General features: G+C 49.0%; 2 protein-coding genes across 5 annotated transcripts in view; one reads left to right on the top strand and one right to left on the bottom strand.

The window, feature by feature from the left end:
* The window catches only part of LOC124185488 (paired box protein Pax-6-like), a 65837-nt gene that overhangs the window by 4408 nt on the left and 41514 nt on the right, over positions 1–19915 (bottom strand). For all 4 annotated transcript variants that reach the window (XR_006871406.1, XM_046576321.1, XM_046576320.1 and 1 more), the window contains 2 exons: positions 536–795; positions 124–353 (listed from right to left, as the gene is read on the bottom strand). Coding sequence is in view for 3 of the 4 variants with exons in the window: in XM_046576321.1 (XP_046432277.1) it covers positions 124–353; positions 536–795 (490 nt within the window). In the remaining variant the exon portion in view is untranslated. The remainder of the gene's footprint in view (positions 1–123; positions 354–535; positions 796–19915) is intronic.
* LOC124185489 (transcription factor SPT20 homolog) lies at positions 10885–13032 on the top strand. Its single transcript, XM_046576324.1, has 3 exons — positions 10885–10983; positions 11132–11731; positions 11920–13032. The coding sequence occupies exons 1-3, from the start codon at positions 10900–10902 to the stop codon at positions 12403–12405; spliced, it is 1170 nt and encodes a 389-aa protein (XP_046432280.1). The 5' UTR covers positions 10885–10899; the 3' UTR covers positions 12406–13032.

Genomic DNA, 19915 nt, shown 5'->3' with positions numbered 1-19915 from the left:
CACCATTCCGATGACTCGTTCAACAACTTTTTCACTTGTAACTCCGAACGAGATACTTCACCTTACCTCTACCCCTCGTATCACATAACTGATACCAATAATTTCTGGCACGGCGATATTTACCTGTAGGAATCCGGCATGCTGGGAATCCCCGGATATACGCCGGTCGGTGCGAATCCGTGATGGATCCTGGGCGGTGAGGGGGGTGCGTGAGGTGGTGGAGGCGGCGGGGGCGTCGGGTGACCACTGACCAGACCGACGCCTCCGGTGTGGGACTGCTGCGGGTTGTCCCTCCGCTGAGTGCGCAGCTTCTCCTCGCGCCTCCACTTTGCCCGTCGATTGGAAAACCACACCTGAGTTAGTGGACCAGACAGATTGACAGAGATCAATTGCTATACGAGCACGAAACGCCGCACGCAGAGACTGAGGTGGAGGGTTCGCCATCTTTCACGCGTCGTTCTCCACCCCTCCCGATTTTCATCCATCAAGCAGACGGACTCGGCGTGGATTTTGAGAACGATTTGATGGGACTCACCTGGATGCGAGCCTCGGGCAGGCCGATTTTCGCCGCGAGTCGTTCCCTGGCGAAGACGTCCGGGTAGTGAGTTCGCTCGAATTCCTTCTCGAGGGCGTCGATCTGCTCGTTGCTGAAGCTCGTCCGATTCCTCTGGAGCTTCCTCTTCAGCCGAAGACGGGCCTGGTCGTCCTCTCCACCCCCCGAGATGCTACCGGCGTTGCTGTTGTCTCCGCCGCTGTTTGTCTCGTCCGAGTGAGCACCGCCCTCCAATTCCGCAACTGTAATTAAGACCGGGATACCCGGGGCGTCACCGAATGTGCCGAAGGGTACTCCCAGAGGACGTGTCAATGTGCCACGAGGACGTAACGCTACTACGAGCCTTGGCTATTACAGCACCGTGATTGAAAGTTACACCCACGTGTGTCACTGTGGACTATGTTACGTAGCACATCCACGCCGTGCATCGGTATTCCTTGTTACGCGATGACAAAACGCTGAGCTTACTAAGTTTCACGGATTGTGAGAACGAGATACGCGAGGTTACGATTATACCTTTGAATAATAAATATTACGGTATAATAATTTCCAAGTCCCGTGACGCAGGATTTTTCTTCCACTCGGCCACCCGGCCAAGTGACCGAGAACTTAATGACGTGTTAACAACGAATCGGCACCCCGCGATTAAAGCTGAAAGGTAATTCTACAAAAATATCGCGAGACTTTGTTTGGCGCCTAGTTTGCGATACCAAATAGAATACATAAGTCAAAACGATTTTTGATCACTTTCGTTTATAAAATATAGCGCTTCGCCAAAGAACACTACGACCTGTCTACTTGTTTCGATAAATTTTTGCTCTCTAGGCGCGTTTCGCGAGTGTACAATTTGCAAATTTTCTCGCAGCGATTGAGACTCGTATCTAGACGGTTATGCGAAATCGCATACAGTAACAGTAGGCCGGCAGAAAGGCGTAGGCACTTAGGCTGCAAGCAGGCAGGCAGGCGTCGCCGGGCGAGTCTTATCGTTGGTTTCTGGGTGAGCGCGTCGCGGCGTCGAGGCGTCGTTGTTGGGGAAGGAAGGTAGGGGACCAGGGTATAGGAGGTGCGATAAGACGCCGAACGTCCCGACGCCACTGGCTGTCCCTCTCTCACCCTCCGACAAGGATAGCCCTGCGCGCAATGCCTGCAGTGTTCGGTGTTCATCCCTTTGCGCTAATGGAAACCTGATAACAACCCCCCCTGGCACAGTGAGGGAGAGGCGTTCTATCGTCGTCGGGCGATCCAATATATGCCAACCCCTGCCAAGAGTCAGTATCTATCTACCTTCGGCATGGCGGGAGGCGAGGCAGCAGCCACCCCTTTGCCGTTACACCTCGAGCAGTCAAAAACGAGAGGGGGCTCGATCCACTTTCTCAGATTTCGACGGAGCAAAGGCTGTGGGATATTAAATTCTTCCAATATTACACGCGCCGCATTCATTCGCTCGGTTGAAACATATTCGGATTACACACATGACGATGTTCACGCAGTAACAACTCGATTTCTTAATTCCGCGTCTGTTGTTTCGAGATTACGGGTTTCTAGGCAGAGGGTGCAGCAGTTTCACCGAGTTTGACTACGGGCTGTGTTATAATACATCGAGGTAGACAGAGAAGTGCGTGTAGGCGTTGTAAACACAATCGAGTTTGAGGTGAGTTTTGGGGAGACTCGAGGCAACGTTCAAAGTTACAAGCAGGTACGTTTATACATGTGCGACCGTAGGTAGGTAGGGAGGTATATGGGTACCTACAAGCAGAGTCGGAATCACGCTTTCGCGGCTCGAAACCCCCGCGAAGTCGGCAATAAACTTGATAAACTCGGTTTACGAGAACTTTGCGGTTAACTTTGCTCCCGCGCCTTGTCGCTTTGTACCACGACGCCTGGCTGTTTCCGTCGAGTCTTCGTGCACGCGTCTGTGGGGACGACGACAATCGTTCAACACATATCCGACATATCCACGTTTGAACGCAACTCTCACTTTACGACCGTACGTTGTATGGAGTTCTGTAATGAGGTACGCTGCAACCGCGTTTCCGGTTCTCGAGAGCAACACCGCCGGAAGTCGGGTTAACGAGTTGATGGCTGCACGTCTCAAGAACCAATTGAACCGCTGTCTATTACGACACGGTGAAAGATCATACTCGGTGCAATTTTCGTCGTCTCTCGCCGTGTTTCGGACACATCTTGAATCCGGTTACTTGAGAGAGTCGTTTTCTACTGACTCGCCGCGATAATTCCACGAGGAAAATTCAACTCTTACGATTCGAGATGCCAGATTTTACAAACGCGTAGCCAGATTCGGAGATACGAGTGGCCATTTTGCGCACGCGAAGAGATTCCGTCGAGCCTGAATCAGGTTTTCCGTCATGCCTCCGGAGACCAACGGCGCGAGAGATACCGGCTGGAGTGGGAATAGAGAGGCTGGATTTCGGTCCATGATCTTCGACCGCGAGTCGCGATGGCGGAGCGAAAAGCGAGCGTTTGAAGAGACCGTTTCAAAGTTAGCATTTATACCGAAGAGCCCTGAACAATTGTACTTATAGAAAGCGCAGATGCACCGAATGAAGTCGAATTCCTTGTTCGCGCGACACGCGATTATTCTTAACAGATTACACGCGAATGCGACGAGGACAATTGCGCGACACACGCGGCTGGTATCGAGGGCCGTTTGGTCGGAGCTTTGCAACTCGAACTCGTCGAGATCATCGAAGCCGCGCATTGAAAAGTTCGCGTCTCGTGAGCGTCGCGCTTGGTATAATCGGTCCAATAGCTCGAAAGGCTGTATAAGCCGAGCTATCGCATTTGTGTTCGAAGCGAAATGGGACTTGACTAAACGTTAAAACTTGAATTTTCATTGTTTCAATTGTAGCCCAGGAAACAATTGCACAACGGAACGGGAATAATGCCATTTTTACGCATTGTTGCGGCTCGAACGATTTCCTATAGTCTTCTCATGCGCACGGAGCACGTGTGTGCGGAGGCAGCGACGCGTCAAAGAAACCCTGTTTCAATTGTCGTGCCTATACGTACTTCGGTGTTCAGCTATAATGTCACGCCGGAAGAGTATCAGTTGTACGGCGGACGCGTGCCTCGGAGCTTTTTACTCCGTTGCAACGACGTACGGCACTCGTATACGTGGCCTAGCAGGTGGCCGCCGACACTCGACTCTTATACCTCGATGATTTTATAATATAATATAACACAATCAAGTTCACAATGCGTTATGTAAACCGACATAATACGTCGTGCGGCATAAGATCGAGTGCCTCTCGTGCGCCATTCCCAGCTCTCCCGTTTCTAAGCGCTCGCGCCAAGTTGAATATTACCTACAGTTGGTACGTCAACGCGTTTAAATTACACATGTGTGCACAGATGGATTCATCCTCTATTGGATCTGGTATGCCTGACTTCAGACAAACTTTTTCAGAAGCCCGAACTTGTAACCAAACTAGGCACAAGGTTTGAAACGTCAACTCATCGTTGAACGGGGTTTTCAAAATTTAAATCTACCGATATTCAAAAATAAAATGATCCAACGATCACTTACAGGGCTCCAAAAAGAACGCCCGACAACGGAATGGAATCGTTTTTAACGAACCCTAACGATTCGTGGCAAATTATAAACCGCATCGTGCGTCCAAAGTAGATACTAAACCGTGCGAATTTTTTTTATTTTCGAGCACTGTTTGCGGGGAAAAATTGGAATAAAAAAAAAAAAAATTAAACGAGTAAAAAAATAGTTTCAGCAATTCGGGGACTCCAAGTGTCAGCGCAGCAAACTAATAAACAGTTCGAGGACTCTTTTTGTGATCGGCAGAGGAGCGGAACCACTCGACATTGAACCCCGCGCACCGCGACTGATGGGCTTTCTTCGACAATCGACGCCCCTAAAACGTCCCTAAAACGGTCCTGCTCGGGCAAGGGCAACGATGATTATACAGATGTCAGCCGGGGGTCTCCCAGTTTCACGCCGCATACGGCATAACGCTGGAGCGTTTGTATTGCGAGTTGCGCGCGATATAATGCACGTGACGCAAGGTGTGCCCGTAACACGGGTTCTTACCCGCATCTCTACCTACATAGCCTGTCTACCTCGCGCTGCACGCCGCTAAATGGGGTGGCGGCCATTAGGGGATGCGGCGGATTTTTCCCTGGCTTTTTACACCCGGAGAGGGAGACTAGAACTGACTGCATCCGTGAATCCGGGAGACGGGATAGGCGCCCGTCGCCGAGGACAACGTTCCGCTGCAACACCCTTGGCCATTGATATTAGCCGTGGCACAATGAGCGCGCCGCCGCGCCGCTGCAAGCCCCTCTGGCGAATTATAATTCCCAGCTCAACCAGAAGACACCCCGGATGACACCGAGCGGCCATTCAAGCTGTTAGTAACGGCCATTCATTCGAGGCGACATCCCATCCCCCTCCCGCCGTCGGCTCGTCTTAGGGGGGCCAAATATCGCCGGATCTGGAGGTATTTATGTATCGTCGTTGTCATTTTTATTCACGGATATATATTGATATTGTGGGAAATAATACGAAGTACGTTATTCAAATAAATTCAACGTGCTACTGCTTCTTACATGAGCATGAAATTCCTACAATCGCTATGAATTCTATAATACTAGGTATGTGTAATCGCGTCTAATTGTTTGAACAACGACTAGCTGACGTACCAATTACAATCACGAATTTGCATGTATTATAGCGTCAGGAGCGAGCATCGCACAATCCGCAGCTGAACCTGTCTACGCTATACATCTGAGGGCTGTTCGTAATCTTAAATTCGAGGGTGGGGAGATCTGATATAAATTTATCCCCAGGGATTAGGCGTCGGGCTGAACAGGATTAAGCCGCGAGTTCTGTTATACACACATGCTGGTTGAGTGTAACGTAAAATGTATACAGCATGTGTAATATTACGTATATATGTAATATATACACATATACACAGACTGACGCGTAAGTAAATTCTACGTAGATAATTCACCGAGGCACCGATCGCGATGTATCCGTCATCCCGTTCCCGGAGCTCGATTTTCCCGCAGCGTAGATCTCATCTGATAATGCGTAATATCCGACAGATAGGTGCTCGAGTCTCTAGATTTCATTGTGCGTGTTCCGCCGCGCATTGTCCGTTCAGACCACTCGAAATCTAGATCGCCGGCTCTCCCCGCTTTGTAATGTACATTTTACACACAGTCCTCAATCCTCATCTATTGTGGAAGTTGAAAGGAGAAACGGGATCCCTGCACCTTGCGCGTTGTAACTTCGTGCTACAAGTTGTTGGAGATTCTGCTGTTGAATAATAATGTTCGGTTGAAAAGTACATCGCGTGCGCGGATGCTCGAGAAGCCGTGAATAATTGGTAGAATCGGCGAGAAAGGTAAAGTGTGCAGGTCTTGTTATTTAGCGGATGTGTGCAGCAAAGCTGACGGAGAAACACCGCCCCGCGCCCTTTGCTGCAACCGCATTATTAATATAACGGTTAAGTCGAGGCGAGAGGCAGGCGAAATTAAGTCTACACGCCGGCTACAAAACCGCTCTGCACTTTCCGACTTGTCGCCTCCGTGTTCCGTCGGCGCTTCTCATCGTCATCGTCGTCTCGCGGTCCCCGCGATAGATATTTATCAATCCTTCTTCTTGTCCTCGTGAAAATTGAATCGGGCACATTAAGAATCGTCGCTGAAAGGGGCGGGGAAGCGGCGTGGTAGGAGTCCCGATATAGTAACGGCTAAATTTGATCGAGTTTCGAGACTAAGTAGATTTGCAGCGCGAAACTCGCTCGAGCGTTTGTTGGCAAAGAGGATTGGGAGTCCTTGCGATGAGGAGCCGGGGAACGCGCACGTTGGGAAAACGGGGGCGAAGGGAGTTACAAACGAATCACGTAATAACCCCCCGTTCGGTATATATGTATATGTTATATACTATATACCTTTTCCGTACGCGAATACACGCGTGTACGAAAGAGGTGCATGTACAATGTCGGCACAGCCAGCAGGAGCGGCTCCTCGTCTGTATTCGCCGCCGCGATTCTAATAGAGTTTCCAATACGCAGGCCGCGTCGGCTCCCTTTTCCCTTTTCCATCCCGGGTATCGCGTAGCCGCTGCTCCTCCTCTTCCCACTCGTCAAACTAAACTCCGTCTCTCTCGCTCCTGCAGCATCCTATTCCGCTAACCCGATTAGCGATCTTCGGTAATAGCTGCGGCGAAGGTTAGACGAGAGGGAAAGCTCCGGGGGAGGGAAAATATGGTTTATTGATACTCCGAATACCGTCGCTCCCTTCGACCCGGCGGCGCGTCAAGTGCCCGGAATAATCCAAGCGTCTATATGCACGAGCACATTATATAAGCCGTAAGCAGGTCTGAAAACTGATATATTGTGATAGGAATCCATAACGGAAGAAGAAAGTTGCGTTACGCGGGTACGTCGCGCGTTTTAATCGAGGCTTTGCCGCGGTTTTATCCGTGTTTAAACGGAAAAAGAACAGTCGGCGAGAAAATTTTAGCAACCTTACGGAAGTTCCTCGACCGCAGGCTGGTGCAGGTTCTTCGAGAGGGGAAAAGGGGAGAACTTTATTCTGAAGAGTGATTAAGCGCGGGAAAAGAGGTTTCGAAAAGTTTCTCCGGAGTAGAAGTTTCAAGTCGAACCTGACTGCCAACGCGCGCTAATATTCCGAGCAAACTTGGCAGCCACGCTCACGGTTGGTTAAACTGGCAAACATTGACTGCCTGCGCGGGGGTGGGAAATACCCAAGCTAACTTTTCTCCTGCATCGTCATCCCTCAACCCTTACACACGTACCCTGCACCCACACCGTTTGTTCACACGAGAGGAATACGTTGGATCGTTAAATTCAACCGCGTATTCCTTCTCGCAGCCTAAATTCACCTGCAAATATGCGAGACGGGTCCGCTCAGCGCCATGTTGTCTTTTACTCGTACACAAATTTGCACCCTCTTACGCGGTATTTCCCACGCGCCAGACTCTCCCCGACGTAAAGTCCTTAGGGAGTTGGTACTCCGTGCACGCAGACTCCGTTCCCGCAGCTATTAGGCCGGACTCTCTATATCGCGGCAGACATTCGTACATGCGGTTTATACGTGCAGGGGTGGGAGAGCTCGGCTAGTTTGCCGCTGTTGAACTCGCGGCGAGGTAGATATATACCTAGCGCTGAACAAGTCCTCGGGGAGTCCGCAGGAGCAACTAGTTGTTAAACAGTTTGTTGGCCCCGTTTATCCCGCGGGAAAGCCGAGCTGCCAGGGGTGGTCCTTGGGCGAAACGGGATGATAATTTCATTGCGGCTACATTACAGCGTGAGCGTGCACTCTCTATACTTACAAGTATGTGCGTACAACGCTTTCGATCTTTAACGTTTACACGTTTCTGACCGATTTCTTTGCAGTTTTGTCACGCGCGTTGTAGTTTCTGGGCTACGTTCAACGTTTCAAACATGTCTTCAAGTCCGCGCCCTTTTCCCCCCGGCGGAGCGAAGGGCCTTGGAAAAGAAATTGGAAAACAATACCAGCGATAGTCTCGAGCGTCGTTGCTCAATGGTAGTCGTTACACCCGATGTTTTCCACTCGACGAATCGACCATATAATACGTATAAATTCACTTGCGCAAGGCTCTGCACGAGGCCTGTAATTGTCGATTATTCATGTACCAGCGAGTGGCTGCTGAATGCCGATCGTCTCTTCCTCACCTCGTAAATTACGTAACTGTTGCTCTGTCACATAGGCTCGGTTTTTTCCACATTTATATGCAAGCTACCCGCGCGCGGTACGTTACACGTTTCAGGGTTAATCGCCAAGCGAATCGAGGAATGTAGTTCATTGTCCTTTCTGTTGTCCAAGCTGCCCCCAACCGCCCGCTGCCCCCCCCCCCCCCTCCATCCCCCTTCATAGACAATTAATCCGGTTTGTAGACGCCACTAGGCAGGCATGGGGTGCGAAGCCCGGAGCGGAGAACCCGCACAAGAGCCCCCCGGGCGCAAAACATACCTCTGGGTATTCAATTATACCAAGACAGGCTTGACTCTCTGCGTTCTTCTCTCTTTCCAACTCCACGCGCCCGCGCATGCATACCTGTTATATGCCGGCGACGATGCTGATCTACGAAATTTGAACGCTTCGAAACTGCAGTTATCCTTCAGCGTGATCTGGAATTTTTGTGAACAAATACCGTTTCTACCATCTCCGGTTATACGGAGTTGGATCGGGGTAGAACGACGTTTCATAATTTAGGAAATGCAGGTTCGGTAATCCTTGTCGTAATATTTATTTGGTGCAACGTTACAATCCCTCGAATCACGAGAAGTAAGAAATCAGGTATCGGAATCAAGGTCCAAGCATTGTCGCACTCGGTTTGGCATCGGCACGACAAAAATCAGTAAATTACAGTTAGGCAGGAAAACGACTGTCACCGTTAGAAGTTCCTAGGCTCGTAAAGTCTCGATGATTTTTCCGTTTCGTCAAAGTGAACTCACGACGACGGTTCCCTTGAATAAAGCGATCGTCGGTGTTCTGCGAATGACTCGCAGTATCTACGCGATGTTTTGCCGAAGTTGGAACCCGGTCCCGTCGGATGACTTTGTAGGGTGTTGACGCGCACACGCGCTCTGCAGAGGGATTGTTGTCGGAATCGAGATTGGTGGGTATCCTGTATACGTGCGTGCAGGCAACGCGGTGCGAACTGCAGGGCCGTATCCCGTGGGTTCGAGCAACCAGCAGCCAGGAGCCAGCAGCTACTCGGGCTCGGCGATGCCTGCGACAGAAGGGAGAGGCATCTCACCCTTCTTTTGTCCCTGGCAGGACCCGATATTGAAATGGAGTCGTTTAACTGTGAGTAATTTGCTTTGCAGCGCTTGTACGCGCGGTATCTCGCCCCCCTTCTCCCCTTCCTTCACCCTCTCTTTCTCTCTCTCACTCTCTCACTCTCTCACTCTCGACTCGATCCCCAGGTTTCGCCACAATTCCTACTAACGTATTATGTGCGTATATTATGTCGATATGTACGTGCGGCAGACAACGCCAACTTAAATGTACAATATCACGGTCTTGCAGGTATTTTGAGAAAATTTTACCAAGAATTTATTATATTCAAGCGATAGAATATTGCTCGAAAATTTGTCGTACCGAATAATTAGGAGTTGAAAATTTTCTTTCTTTTTGCAGGTCTTAAGTCACGTTGTTCACTTTTCACGTGCATTTTTCCTCGAGAGGATATTTTTTCAAACCACACAGGCTAATTTTGAAAATTCTACTTGTAACCGAAGCATGGATGGATAACTGTTCCACCGTAGTATACTGTATGTATACAAGCAGAGGTTGTACGCAATGGGAATTCGAATCAATCGCGTAATCCTCTAAGACGACTGTTTTGTAGGAAACTGTAAGAAGGTTGATTCGATAATTTTCACCCCAGATCCAGTGTTCATCCCAATTATGACAAGAGAAAAAATAACTGTGCGTAACAAAATGAGTATACCGAAAGAAGAAGATACTCTGTATGTGAGTGGCGAGTTATTGCAATAAACGCGACACCGATGCGACGTGATCAAGAAAGCTATATCATCGCACATACCCAATTGGCAAAAGGAATCTGTTTGAATTTTGAGGGCCGTCATTCGGCCCTGATCAGCAATCGGTATTGCTGATCTTCGGACCCGCAAATAAATTTCGTTAACCCGAGGGCCGAGTTTTTTCTATAGTCATGTCGCGGTGCGCCTTGATCACTTTCATTGGATGCTGTCCGCGTGAATTGAGTCCAGCAGAATTATATTCACTTGTGCAAAGCGTCACGCGCCAAGGATGGACGTGAGTCGAATCCGAAGACCGAGTCTGTTGGATCGGATTTGAATCGCGTGCAGCGCGCCGATAAAATCGGCACTCGTTCTACGTGTAACATTTCCATCCTCGTTAGGCGAACTACGAAGGCGAACTTATCTCATTTCTGTATTTAGAACACACGAAAAGGAAAATCGAAGACGCTAACAGTACCATTCCTCCCCCTTTGCACAAATGTTTGTATCGGTGCTTCTCCTTCGCCCGATGATTATTCACAATCGTTTATTGTTGGCACCGATGATTCTTTTTTTTCCCCTCTTTATGCGATGAATAAAGATGAGATCGAGAACGGAGGATGACGACTAGCCGCGGCGTTGGCCAACGTTGGGGATTCATCGTCGTCGCATATCGTGCCTCTTTAGGAGGCCAATGTCACCGGACAGCGTGTGGTTGGTCATCGTTGAGAGCCCGGCATCCCGAAGGAGGACTCGCTGCGTACGTCTCGGCCCGTTTAACGATGCAGATCGCGCGCCTCTCGGTTGGGTATAAAACGACACGCGATGCTGTACAAATCAGTCTTCTGCCCGAACACTACAAGGCAGCTCGTACCAGTTTCCGACAATCCGGCACAGCGCACCATGAAGGTAGTACACCAAGCGTCTACATTCTCGATCAATTCCCTCTTCCCGTTTTCCTTCCAAATCCACGCCGAAGTTACCCTCTCGTTCGAATCGAAGAGCACCGTAGTTCTTCCACGACCACTCACTCTATCCACCCCAAATCTTCTTCCAGGTTTTCGTAGTTCTGAGCGTTTTGGTGGCTCTGGCCGTGGCCGAGCCCCCGGCTTATCGTGGCCAGAATCAGCAGCAGAGGAGGTACTACTTCGCCCGCCAAGAGGTGGAAACTCCGGCTCAAGCGGAGGCGGACGCGCCGTATCCACCCTCGGGATGGAAGCCGGCTGGTCCATCCTTCGAGCTACCCCAGAGGCAGCTCGAGGACTCTTACGGGCCCCCGAAGTCGTTTGGAAGTCCTATTTCCACCGATCAGCAGCAGCAGTACGACACTCAGGGTTCGAGGGTGCAGGGAAATCAGCAGCAACAGAGATTCCCGGTAAACTCGCCGCGGTTCCAGAGTCGTCAAGAGCAACAACAGCAGCAACAGCAGCAGCAATTCGCGGCCGCCCAGAACCAGGACCAGCAACGTCAATACCTGGCCCCGGTGTCCCAACCTCGCAACACTCAGTACGGCCCTCCCGAACCCCAGGAACAATTCCAGCCCCCGCGTCCCGACCAGGAATACGGTGCCCCATGGACGACGACCACGGAGGAACCGTCGACCACAACCGAAATCGAAGACGCCACGACGACCTCAGCACCGCAGACAGACTCCGAGGTGAGTTATTTTTCTCGATTTTGCTTCAGGTGCCTGACTCGGTCTTTTTCTTTTCATCGGTTGTTACCGGAGAAGTACCGACCGCGTATTATGTAAGATTGAGAACACGAAATAAGCGATGATCACCCGTGAAACCGGGAGGAAGAACGGCGTCTTAGGTCAAGTTTTTTTTTTCTGATTTCCGTCAGGTCGAGCCCGTCAACTCCGTCAACGAGCTGGACGAGGAGGGTGACTTGGACGAGCAGCAGGTCGAGGCGCAGCAGCAGGATCGCCAGAAGGGTCAGTACTACGTGGCTCTGCCCGACGGTCGTCTGCAGCGCATCCAGTACGTCAGCCGCCAGGACCTCGAGGCGATGAAATACTTCGCCAGGATTCAGGCCGAGAACGTCGAGCCCCTGCGGGGACCGATCTACTCCTACTCGCCGCTCCAGGAGCTGCAAATCGCCCCCGCAAGCCTCCGCTACACCCCCGTTTCACCCGCGGCGGATTCGGCGTCGGCACCGGCGAAGATCGAGCTCCAGGAAGAGGCGGCACCGTCGCCTCCACTCGCCGCCACCCTTCTTCGGTACTCTTACGGCGCACCCTCGCCCGTTGTTCCACTCTCCCGAGACTCCAGATATTCCGCAAACTACAAAGCCCCGAACCCCGAGACTCGGTATCTTCTCAGCTTCTAATACGGTAATTGAATCCCATCCTCCTCAAATTTTTCGATGCTCAAAGGGATGATTTTTTACAATTTACGCGAGTTTCGATGCGAAGAAATTTTTAATTTTCGGTGGTACAGCTTTATGTCTTGGTTCGATTTTTAGTACTTAAGATTTCACTTTGCAATGGTCTTGAACGCTATAACGCACCCTGAAAGTAACTTGAATTTTGTCAGTCTCGGTTTCTTCAGTTTCTGTTTCTCTTTGAGCAGCGACTTGAATCTATCGACGCAGAATCCCCGTGAATACGGTAAAAATTACCGGTTTTCATACCGCTCGCTGTCTTCCGACGCTCGGCCTCAAAACCTGCACTATACACTTCACGAACTTATCGGCGACTCGACAGTTTAAAAATTGTTTAAAAAAAGCAAGCGTTCACTCCGTTAACTCGCCGCGCTCTTCTCTCTTATATTATATCCTCTTATCCGTGTATCCGTAATCCCGAATATATGTCCTACTTAAATGAAAATCTTATAAAATATCCCCAATATACATACATACACACGTGTATATACATATAAATATATGTCTATAACTTCGTATAACTTATGAGAAATAAGAAGCAAAATGAAAGGGTAAAATAAATGTAAAAAACAATGTAACGGTTTTTTAAATCGCAACAGACCCTCGTATATAAATTCCCGGTATCCAAACTCCCGAAAGCTTCGCCCATAGGCCGAGTTTTGACAAATTTTTCCTCGGCAGCTTGGTAGAGTCGCGTGCGGAACAACGCAGCGATGGCGTCCTTTTACATGCTCTCAAGGTACGGACGCATGGCGCAGGCTTATACATATGTAGAAATATATGTGCCCGGGTACGTGTAGACATATAGGGAACCCGCAGGGTTCCTTCGGGGGTCGAAAGGGGGACCCGCTGGCACGTAGACGCGCGCGCGCGGCTACCGCACCGCAAAATTCCAGAAATTTAATATCGCGCTCATCCGGCGCGAAGGCAGCGAGGATTCGCAGGCGTTTCATAAGTTGCCTCCTAACCTTCCTCCCTCCCGGCCTCATCCTTATACCCCCTTACATCCCCGTTTAAATCAGTAACAGCGAGATGCTCGAGCTCGCAAAAGAAAAAAAGGAACCTGTATCCCCGCAATTTATTCGATACAGCGATTTCGTCGAACGATAATTTGCCAAATTTTTACATTTCTTTTCTTCGATCTAAACCTGAACAAGTATTTATTTATTACAGTCACGTGGCCGTAATTCATTTTCTACTTTTCGTCACCTTTGGTGGTACGGGGAAGGGTATCGGTTTCGGTCGAGAATCACTTTTTCTAATCTATACGAATTTCGACATTTTCGAACCTCTAGCATCCGAAAAATTGATTTTTAGTACAACTTTGGTCTGTTCGGCAAACTCTCGCGATTATCTCGGAAACGGCTCGATGAGAAAATTTGAAACTTACAGGATTTTACAATCAAATGACGGGCGTGAAAAATTGCCATGTCCCGTTTAATTTGAACTTTTCATTTTACCGGAAATAAATCTATATTCCACGTTTTATCGACGAACATATATTTTTCTTCCTTATTATTTTTTTTTTTTAAATAAACAATTATATTTTTCCCAGTTCAGATATAATTATTTTTCTTTTCCAATTTTTCTCTCAAAACTTCATTTGGCTGCCAATTCATATCGATTTTGTCGGACAGACCGACAAACTCTTTCTTTTTCACGGTGATGAAGAGTATCGCGAAAAATTTGTTTTTTTTTCTGCTTGTTTTCAATACTTTCGGATTCGGTCATCTCGACTCTGTAATCCGTTGATAAAAAAATATCGAAGTGAAATAGGTGTTTTTTGTTGTTTTTTTTCTTGTTTTGCGGTAAAAATCTCAAAGCTGATTATTTCAGTGCACTCGAAGGAAATGTATAACAAATTTCTAGCTGCTGTAACAGATAGTTAAATTTCAAAATTCATACCCTGAGCTCTAGATGCATAGCCAGAAGCAGACTTTTACAATCACCTCTCCCATTTTCTCTCCTTCTCTCTCCATCACTCTCGCGACTGAAACTCCTGCCGCACCACATCCCTGAGGATATTAATTTTTTCCGGAAGTTAGCTTCCGCAGAGGGCAGCAGATAGCGACTATATTTTTTCGCATCAATTTAATTAATAATTTCAACAAAATATCTCCCACCCCACTTACTTCGCATCACTTATATCTATCCTGGATAAAGAATATAATCTGTCCGTAGGTATAATACGGGTATATCGATCCTTCTTTCTGCGCCTATACATAATATCGTATTAAACGAAATCAAATTTCATTTTTATCCTCTCGACTGTGCATAATCCGTAAACACAACGTTTTTTCACTCTTCTGTTTTCTCGTCGTATTGAAAATACCGCCCTTCGATGGTTTTTATACTATAATTGGCTACGACGGAGTTTTTAACGTGCATAGTAAGTATCGGGAATAAACGCGATAACGATTCGAGCGGTCGATTCGTAAATTGAAATTTATACGTCGCGTATGAGTATTTTTCGAACTTGAACGAATATCACACCGCACAGGAGGAAAAGTATGAAAATTTACATGACACGCTGCGAAGTGAATCGATTAATTTTTCAGATTTCAATCCGTGTGTAATTATAAGAAATTGAAAACGTGCAGGCGGAAAAGTAATTCCCCATTCTCTGTACCCCAGCAATACGCAAATGCGGTAATACCGGAGCTCTTTCGCAGCGACGAGAAAAATAAATAAAAGAGAAAAAACGAACAGTGCAACGATCTTTCCCTCGATTCGACATCTGTCGCCGCGGCTCGGCGTCAGGAGCGTTGAGAGTCGGTGCGGCAGGAGTCAATCCTGCAGGCTGGAGGACCCCTGGAGCAGGAACGGGGACGCGATCTCCTGTTGTTTTCGGTTGTTTGCCTCGTTTGTCTCCTCTCCGAAAGGGGCTGGCTCTGAGATTAAGAAAATAGCGGGAGTCCCCGCGGTGTGTGGGAAAAGCGTCGACGCACACAGAGAGCCGAGAAGTTATCCCGCGGCCAAAGTCACCGCCGTTTCAAACTCCGTTTACAGGTATAACGCACTCACACACCTCAGCAAGGGCTTTCGAAGCTTCCAGCGAAGGGTTCGAGTGGTTTCTGGTTCAAGTCAAGTCTTCGCGCTTTTTCAAGGAACTTCTTTCCCGTATCAGGCTCAAGTTTTCACGATTACACGTATTATTCGTCTGATCCAGTGCAGGTTTTCCGAACTTGTTCGCGAGTGTTCAAGTTCAAGGAGACCGGGAGAGGAAGGATCGGAAGAGGATCGAATTCCGGAAGCTGCTCGATGCCCTCGCTAGCGAGTCTTTGCTGTTGTCGGTGTGATTGGGGGCCTCCCGCTGACGCATACGTCGAACTCTGCCTTTGGCGAGGCACCTGCTTTCACGGTAGCCTTTTGTTCTCAATTTGCCCTCTTTACCCCTTCCTTGCTCAAGCTCTGTTGTAGCCCGTCGAGCGAAGGCAGAAGCCATCGGGCCTTATTCGCATCCACGGGGCGAACGGACGACTCTGTGTGCCGCCTGTTATACGCGGAGCACAATCGCATGCCTACCTACACGTCGTACGCGCAAATAACTCGTCGATATCATACGCGTGCAACTATACGCAGTCGCATCCGTGTGTACGGAGAATACAATATACGCTCGCCAAAGTCGAACAATGAGTTTCGCAGGCCAACAGAGCTCCGCTCGTACCGTCTTAATCAACGATCCGATCGTGGGAGTCCTTTTTATACATCTACATGCATACCTACGACTTTGGTAGGTGTGCAAGGGTCTCCTCGGGAATTACGTCGCGTGAGAAATATACTTGCGTTGATGCGGTGGAGGGTTGTTGCAGTCAAAAGCCCGAGGAGGAAACTTGAGAGGGATTTGACGAAAGTTACGGTATTCGTAATTCCGGACAGTGTACTAAACTTTTATAGTCCTCGCAGAGCGTTCCGAAAATCAGTATTTTTTTCAAATGTTCTTACTCGTCGTTAGTTCATTAAAATGTTCGGTTTTGACGGACAAAGCAACGCCGTCATGAGTGAGTTTAAGAGATCGATATAATAATTACCTGAATTATTTTACGCCTGAAACAGAAGTATTTTAGTAGTTTCTACGAAAAAGTTTGTTATTAACACGAGTCGAAGGATTTCGTTGCAATTGCAAGATCAGATCTGCGTAGCAGACTCGTCAAAAAACTGAGGCTAGTGTCATTTGATTTTTACAAAAATTTCGACGTGTTATGAAAAACCTCGGAATCAAGTTTTTACCTGCACCAATGATTTGGTCGCGCTGATTTTACTAGATCTCATTATTTCACTAGAGATAGGATTATCGACGCGTCAAAATAAGTAAGTTACATTTTGTAAATCATTCTACGGCGTTAGGTAACTTTGTAAAAAAAAATAAAATGCCTACTATTCCTGTCAAACAAGTGAAAAGTTTTCTCCGACAGCAGGAGAAATCTCGGTCGGTTAATTTTCTCGAACGGAGTTGAAAACCGCCGCGATAGGCCGTGCGTACAAACGGAACGTACACAAGTCGAATTCCTGCAGGGCGTGCGTGGTGGAGAAATTTCAACGAATTCGGGAAATCCGTGGAAACAAAACGCGCAACGCAAACTTCAAAGCTCGGCGTTCGCGCTTTGCGGTCAGCATCAGAGTCTGGCACCGCGGGCGTTTATTTGAGGCTGAAATTCGGGAAAACCGCCAATGAGGGATTTGGCATTCGGCACTCCCGGCGGAGGGATTCACGGGAATGGGTGGATGTCGGGGGCGGGTCGGAATAATCCGGCTCTTTAAAACCATCACGTTGTGTTCAATGTGCGGCCAAGAATGCGACCGCATTCGGCGCGGCCCGTTTCGCAGCTTTCCACCTTTGTAGTTTCAATTAAATTCACCGAGTGGCAAAAGCAATGATGTTATTTCTTTTTTTTTTTTTCAAATTCGTTCCGCTTTGCTGATCCGTTCGCGTATGAATATTATGCATGCGTGTATATATGTATAAAAATACGACGCCTCGCGTCCTCGAGGCGTTTTGCTTCCGCTTCGACGTTCCACCTATCACGGATCATTCCGCTTACCTATAACGGATAGCTGTTTTGCGACGCTGTGGGGCGATACGCGACAAAGAGTTTCGCCGCAGGTTTAGGGTGCGGTGTCTTTTCTCATACTTATCCCCGTCCCCGTCGCCCTGCGATTTACCGCTGCAGGGCGAAGGGTGAACGGGCTGCTTATTCGCTTGGTAATGCCAATCGATACGCATCACACCCACGGAATTACTTCTAATAGTATGTAAGCCTGTCAAACACCGTAACTCACAATCAGCTTCGAGAGTAGCTAGTCACGCGTACCTTTACTGTGCGCGTAACGCTTTAGACATCCGAACGAAGGTTCAAGGTTTCATTGACAATGACTCGACGCTTTTTCCGCCATTATTCTTTGCCTATCCGCTCGTTCCACACGCGAGGATGCATATTCGCCGATCGAATCTTCGATCCACACCGCGCCTGCCTTGCAAACGTCATAAGAGATGCCGAGAGGCTTGCTCGAGTCCCCTCCTCGACAGTCTAATCGCACGACTGATTCATCGATCCTGCGAGTTACGCAGTGCGAAGTTATCGCGTAACGCGTAAAGGAACTGTTTACACCAACGATATAACTCGGATCTTCGTCTCTCACGCGGCTTGATCCTCATTCGACTCTCCGATCGTCACAGGAGGTTAATTCTTTCGCCGACGACGCAGAGGTGTAAAATAATACCCGCACAACCCTCGGCGAGCAGTTCCAGTTTATCGGACGACGCTCGGCCGGCTCCCACGACGCATCGATCGAGTGGATCTTGTTCCTCTCAGCTCGCCGTTCTTCGATATCTTTTTCTTGGTTCCTTTTATTTTTTCTTCAATTTTTTCCCCGGTCCCCGTTCGATGTTCTCCGTTTCTCCCCTGATTCGCGGGTCGGTGGGCCGTCGGTTCGCGTCACTCGTCGTCGTCGTCATCGTCGGTCACCCCGTCACTCGGCGATCGTCGCGCGTTAACATTTATCTCGGGCCTCAATCTTCCGACCTACCGCCACGTCTCGGGTTACCCACCGCTAGTCGGGGGTCCGTTCTACCTCCGGCCAGTTGGGCCAGTCGGGCCCTCGCTCCGTCGATTCGCTTCGCCTTCTCTTTGTCTATGAGGTTATACGTTTTTATCACAGCGTCTGTGTCCACAACCGGACTCTATCGAGTATGTATACCGATAAGATCTCCGCGCCCACCTTCACCTCCGCACACGTCTGTCTGGTTTGTCAACGCGTTCTTGAAGCGAGGCTAATTCATAGATCCGGTATGCGTCGAACAATCGACTCGATAATTTATTCCCCGGCTTATACGTACAAGTTTCGCTGGCGTTCTTTGGCTTCGCACTTATTGCAGAGGTTCGAATTCCGTGACTGTCCATCGCTTTCATCGAATGTCTCGGAAATTTCGATTCTCTATTGATATTAGCATCGAAAAACCAGTAGGTATATAGATATCATTGATCGAGAGTCGAGTGAAACCGTTGAAAAAATCCATCGCCGCGTATCGTTGCACGTAGACTGAGACCGTCATCGACGACCCTTTCGCGAGATCTCCCGTCGCATTTTCATCAGAAATAATTAAAAAAGCAGTCGGAACAGGCAGGACGTGTCGGTGTTTACGAACAAGGGCGTCAGTCTTTTGTTTCCATTCTTATCCGAGGCTGAAGCCGCATGTTCGTATCGACAGACGAACGTTCGCGGGAATGATGAGAAGTCGACCGGATGCGTCCACCGCGTCATCGAGACTCCGGCTTCCGCGACCTAGGAATAAGTTTCTTTTTGTTTTATTTTTCGTCGTTGCTGCACAGACTTTCCGCCGGAGTCTCGAAGGTGGAAAACAATAGTTGAGCACATCTCGTTGATGTAGGTACGAAAAAGTACGCCTCGCGTTCGCCGTTATGATCGCACAACGGAAACTCTCCCCTTTCTCCTCCGCAGGCCGAGAAAAATTTCGCTGTTCCCGCTGCACCCTCCGACAACGCGCCTCCATTGTCAGCCATATTATTCTTCTTCTTCTGCTTCGTCTTCTCGGTCCAGTTCCTGCACTCCGGTTAAGGCCGGTGCCTTCCGTCTCGACGCGATGCATCGCAATGCCAGAGGGTACCGGTAATCTTGATTGCGATCCACCGAGGCACGTTGCGTCTACGCGCGTGCGATACCAGCTGGGATTAATAAAATAGAAGCGAAGATTGCGATCCGTGCGTTTTCCAACTGCGATGCAGTTCGCCAACGTGAAAGGGCAATCAAACGTTCAAAGTTATCGGTGTAGCCGCGGCTATGATTGCGGGATAATCTGTTTCGCCGGGGTTTCTTTGACCCCGAAACAACAACGACGACGACGGCGACGACGACTCGACGCCCCGGGCACTCGAGCTTTCCGAGTGTGCAGCGGGTACGCCACCCACCCCGAATTCACAAACTCCTACGGCAAAGC

Source organism: Neodiprion fabricii, chromosome 6, assembly GCF_021155785.1.
Source record: "Neodiprion fabricii isolate iyNeoFabr1 chromosome 6, iyNeoFabr1.1, whole genome shotgun sequence".
NCBI lineage: Eukaryota > Metazoa > Arthropoda > Insecta > Hymenoptera > Diprionidae > Neodiprion > Neodiprion fabricii.
This window is presented reverse-complemented; position numbering and strand designations above follow the sequence as displayed.

What these genes read in the sequence shown, in the direction of transcription:
- LOC124185489 (XM_046576324.1), top strand. Translation starts at nt 10,900, where the DNA reads ATGCTGTACAAATCAGTCTTCTGCCCGAACACTACAAGGCAGCTCGTA. An exon ending in CGGCACAGCGCACCATGAAG is followed by an intron (nt 10,984 to 11,131) that starts GTAGTACACCAA and finishes ATCTTCTTCCAG; the next exon opens with GTTTTCGTAGTTCTGAGCGT. An exon ending in CACCGCAGACAGACTCCGAG is followed by an intron (nt 11,732 to 11,919) that starts GTGAGTTATTTT and finishes GATTTCCGTCAG; the next exon opens with GTCGAGCCCGTCAACTCCGT.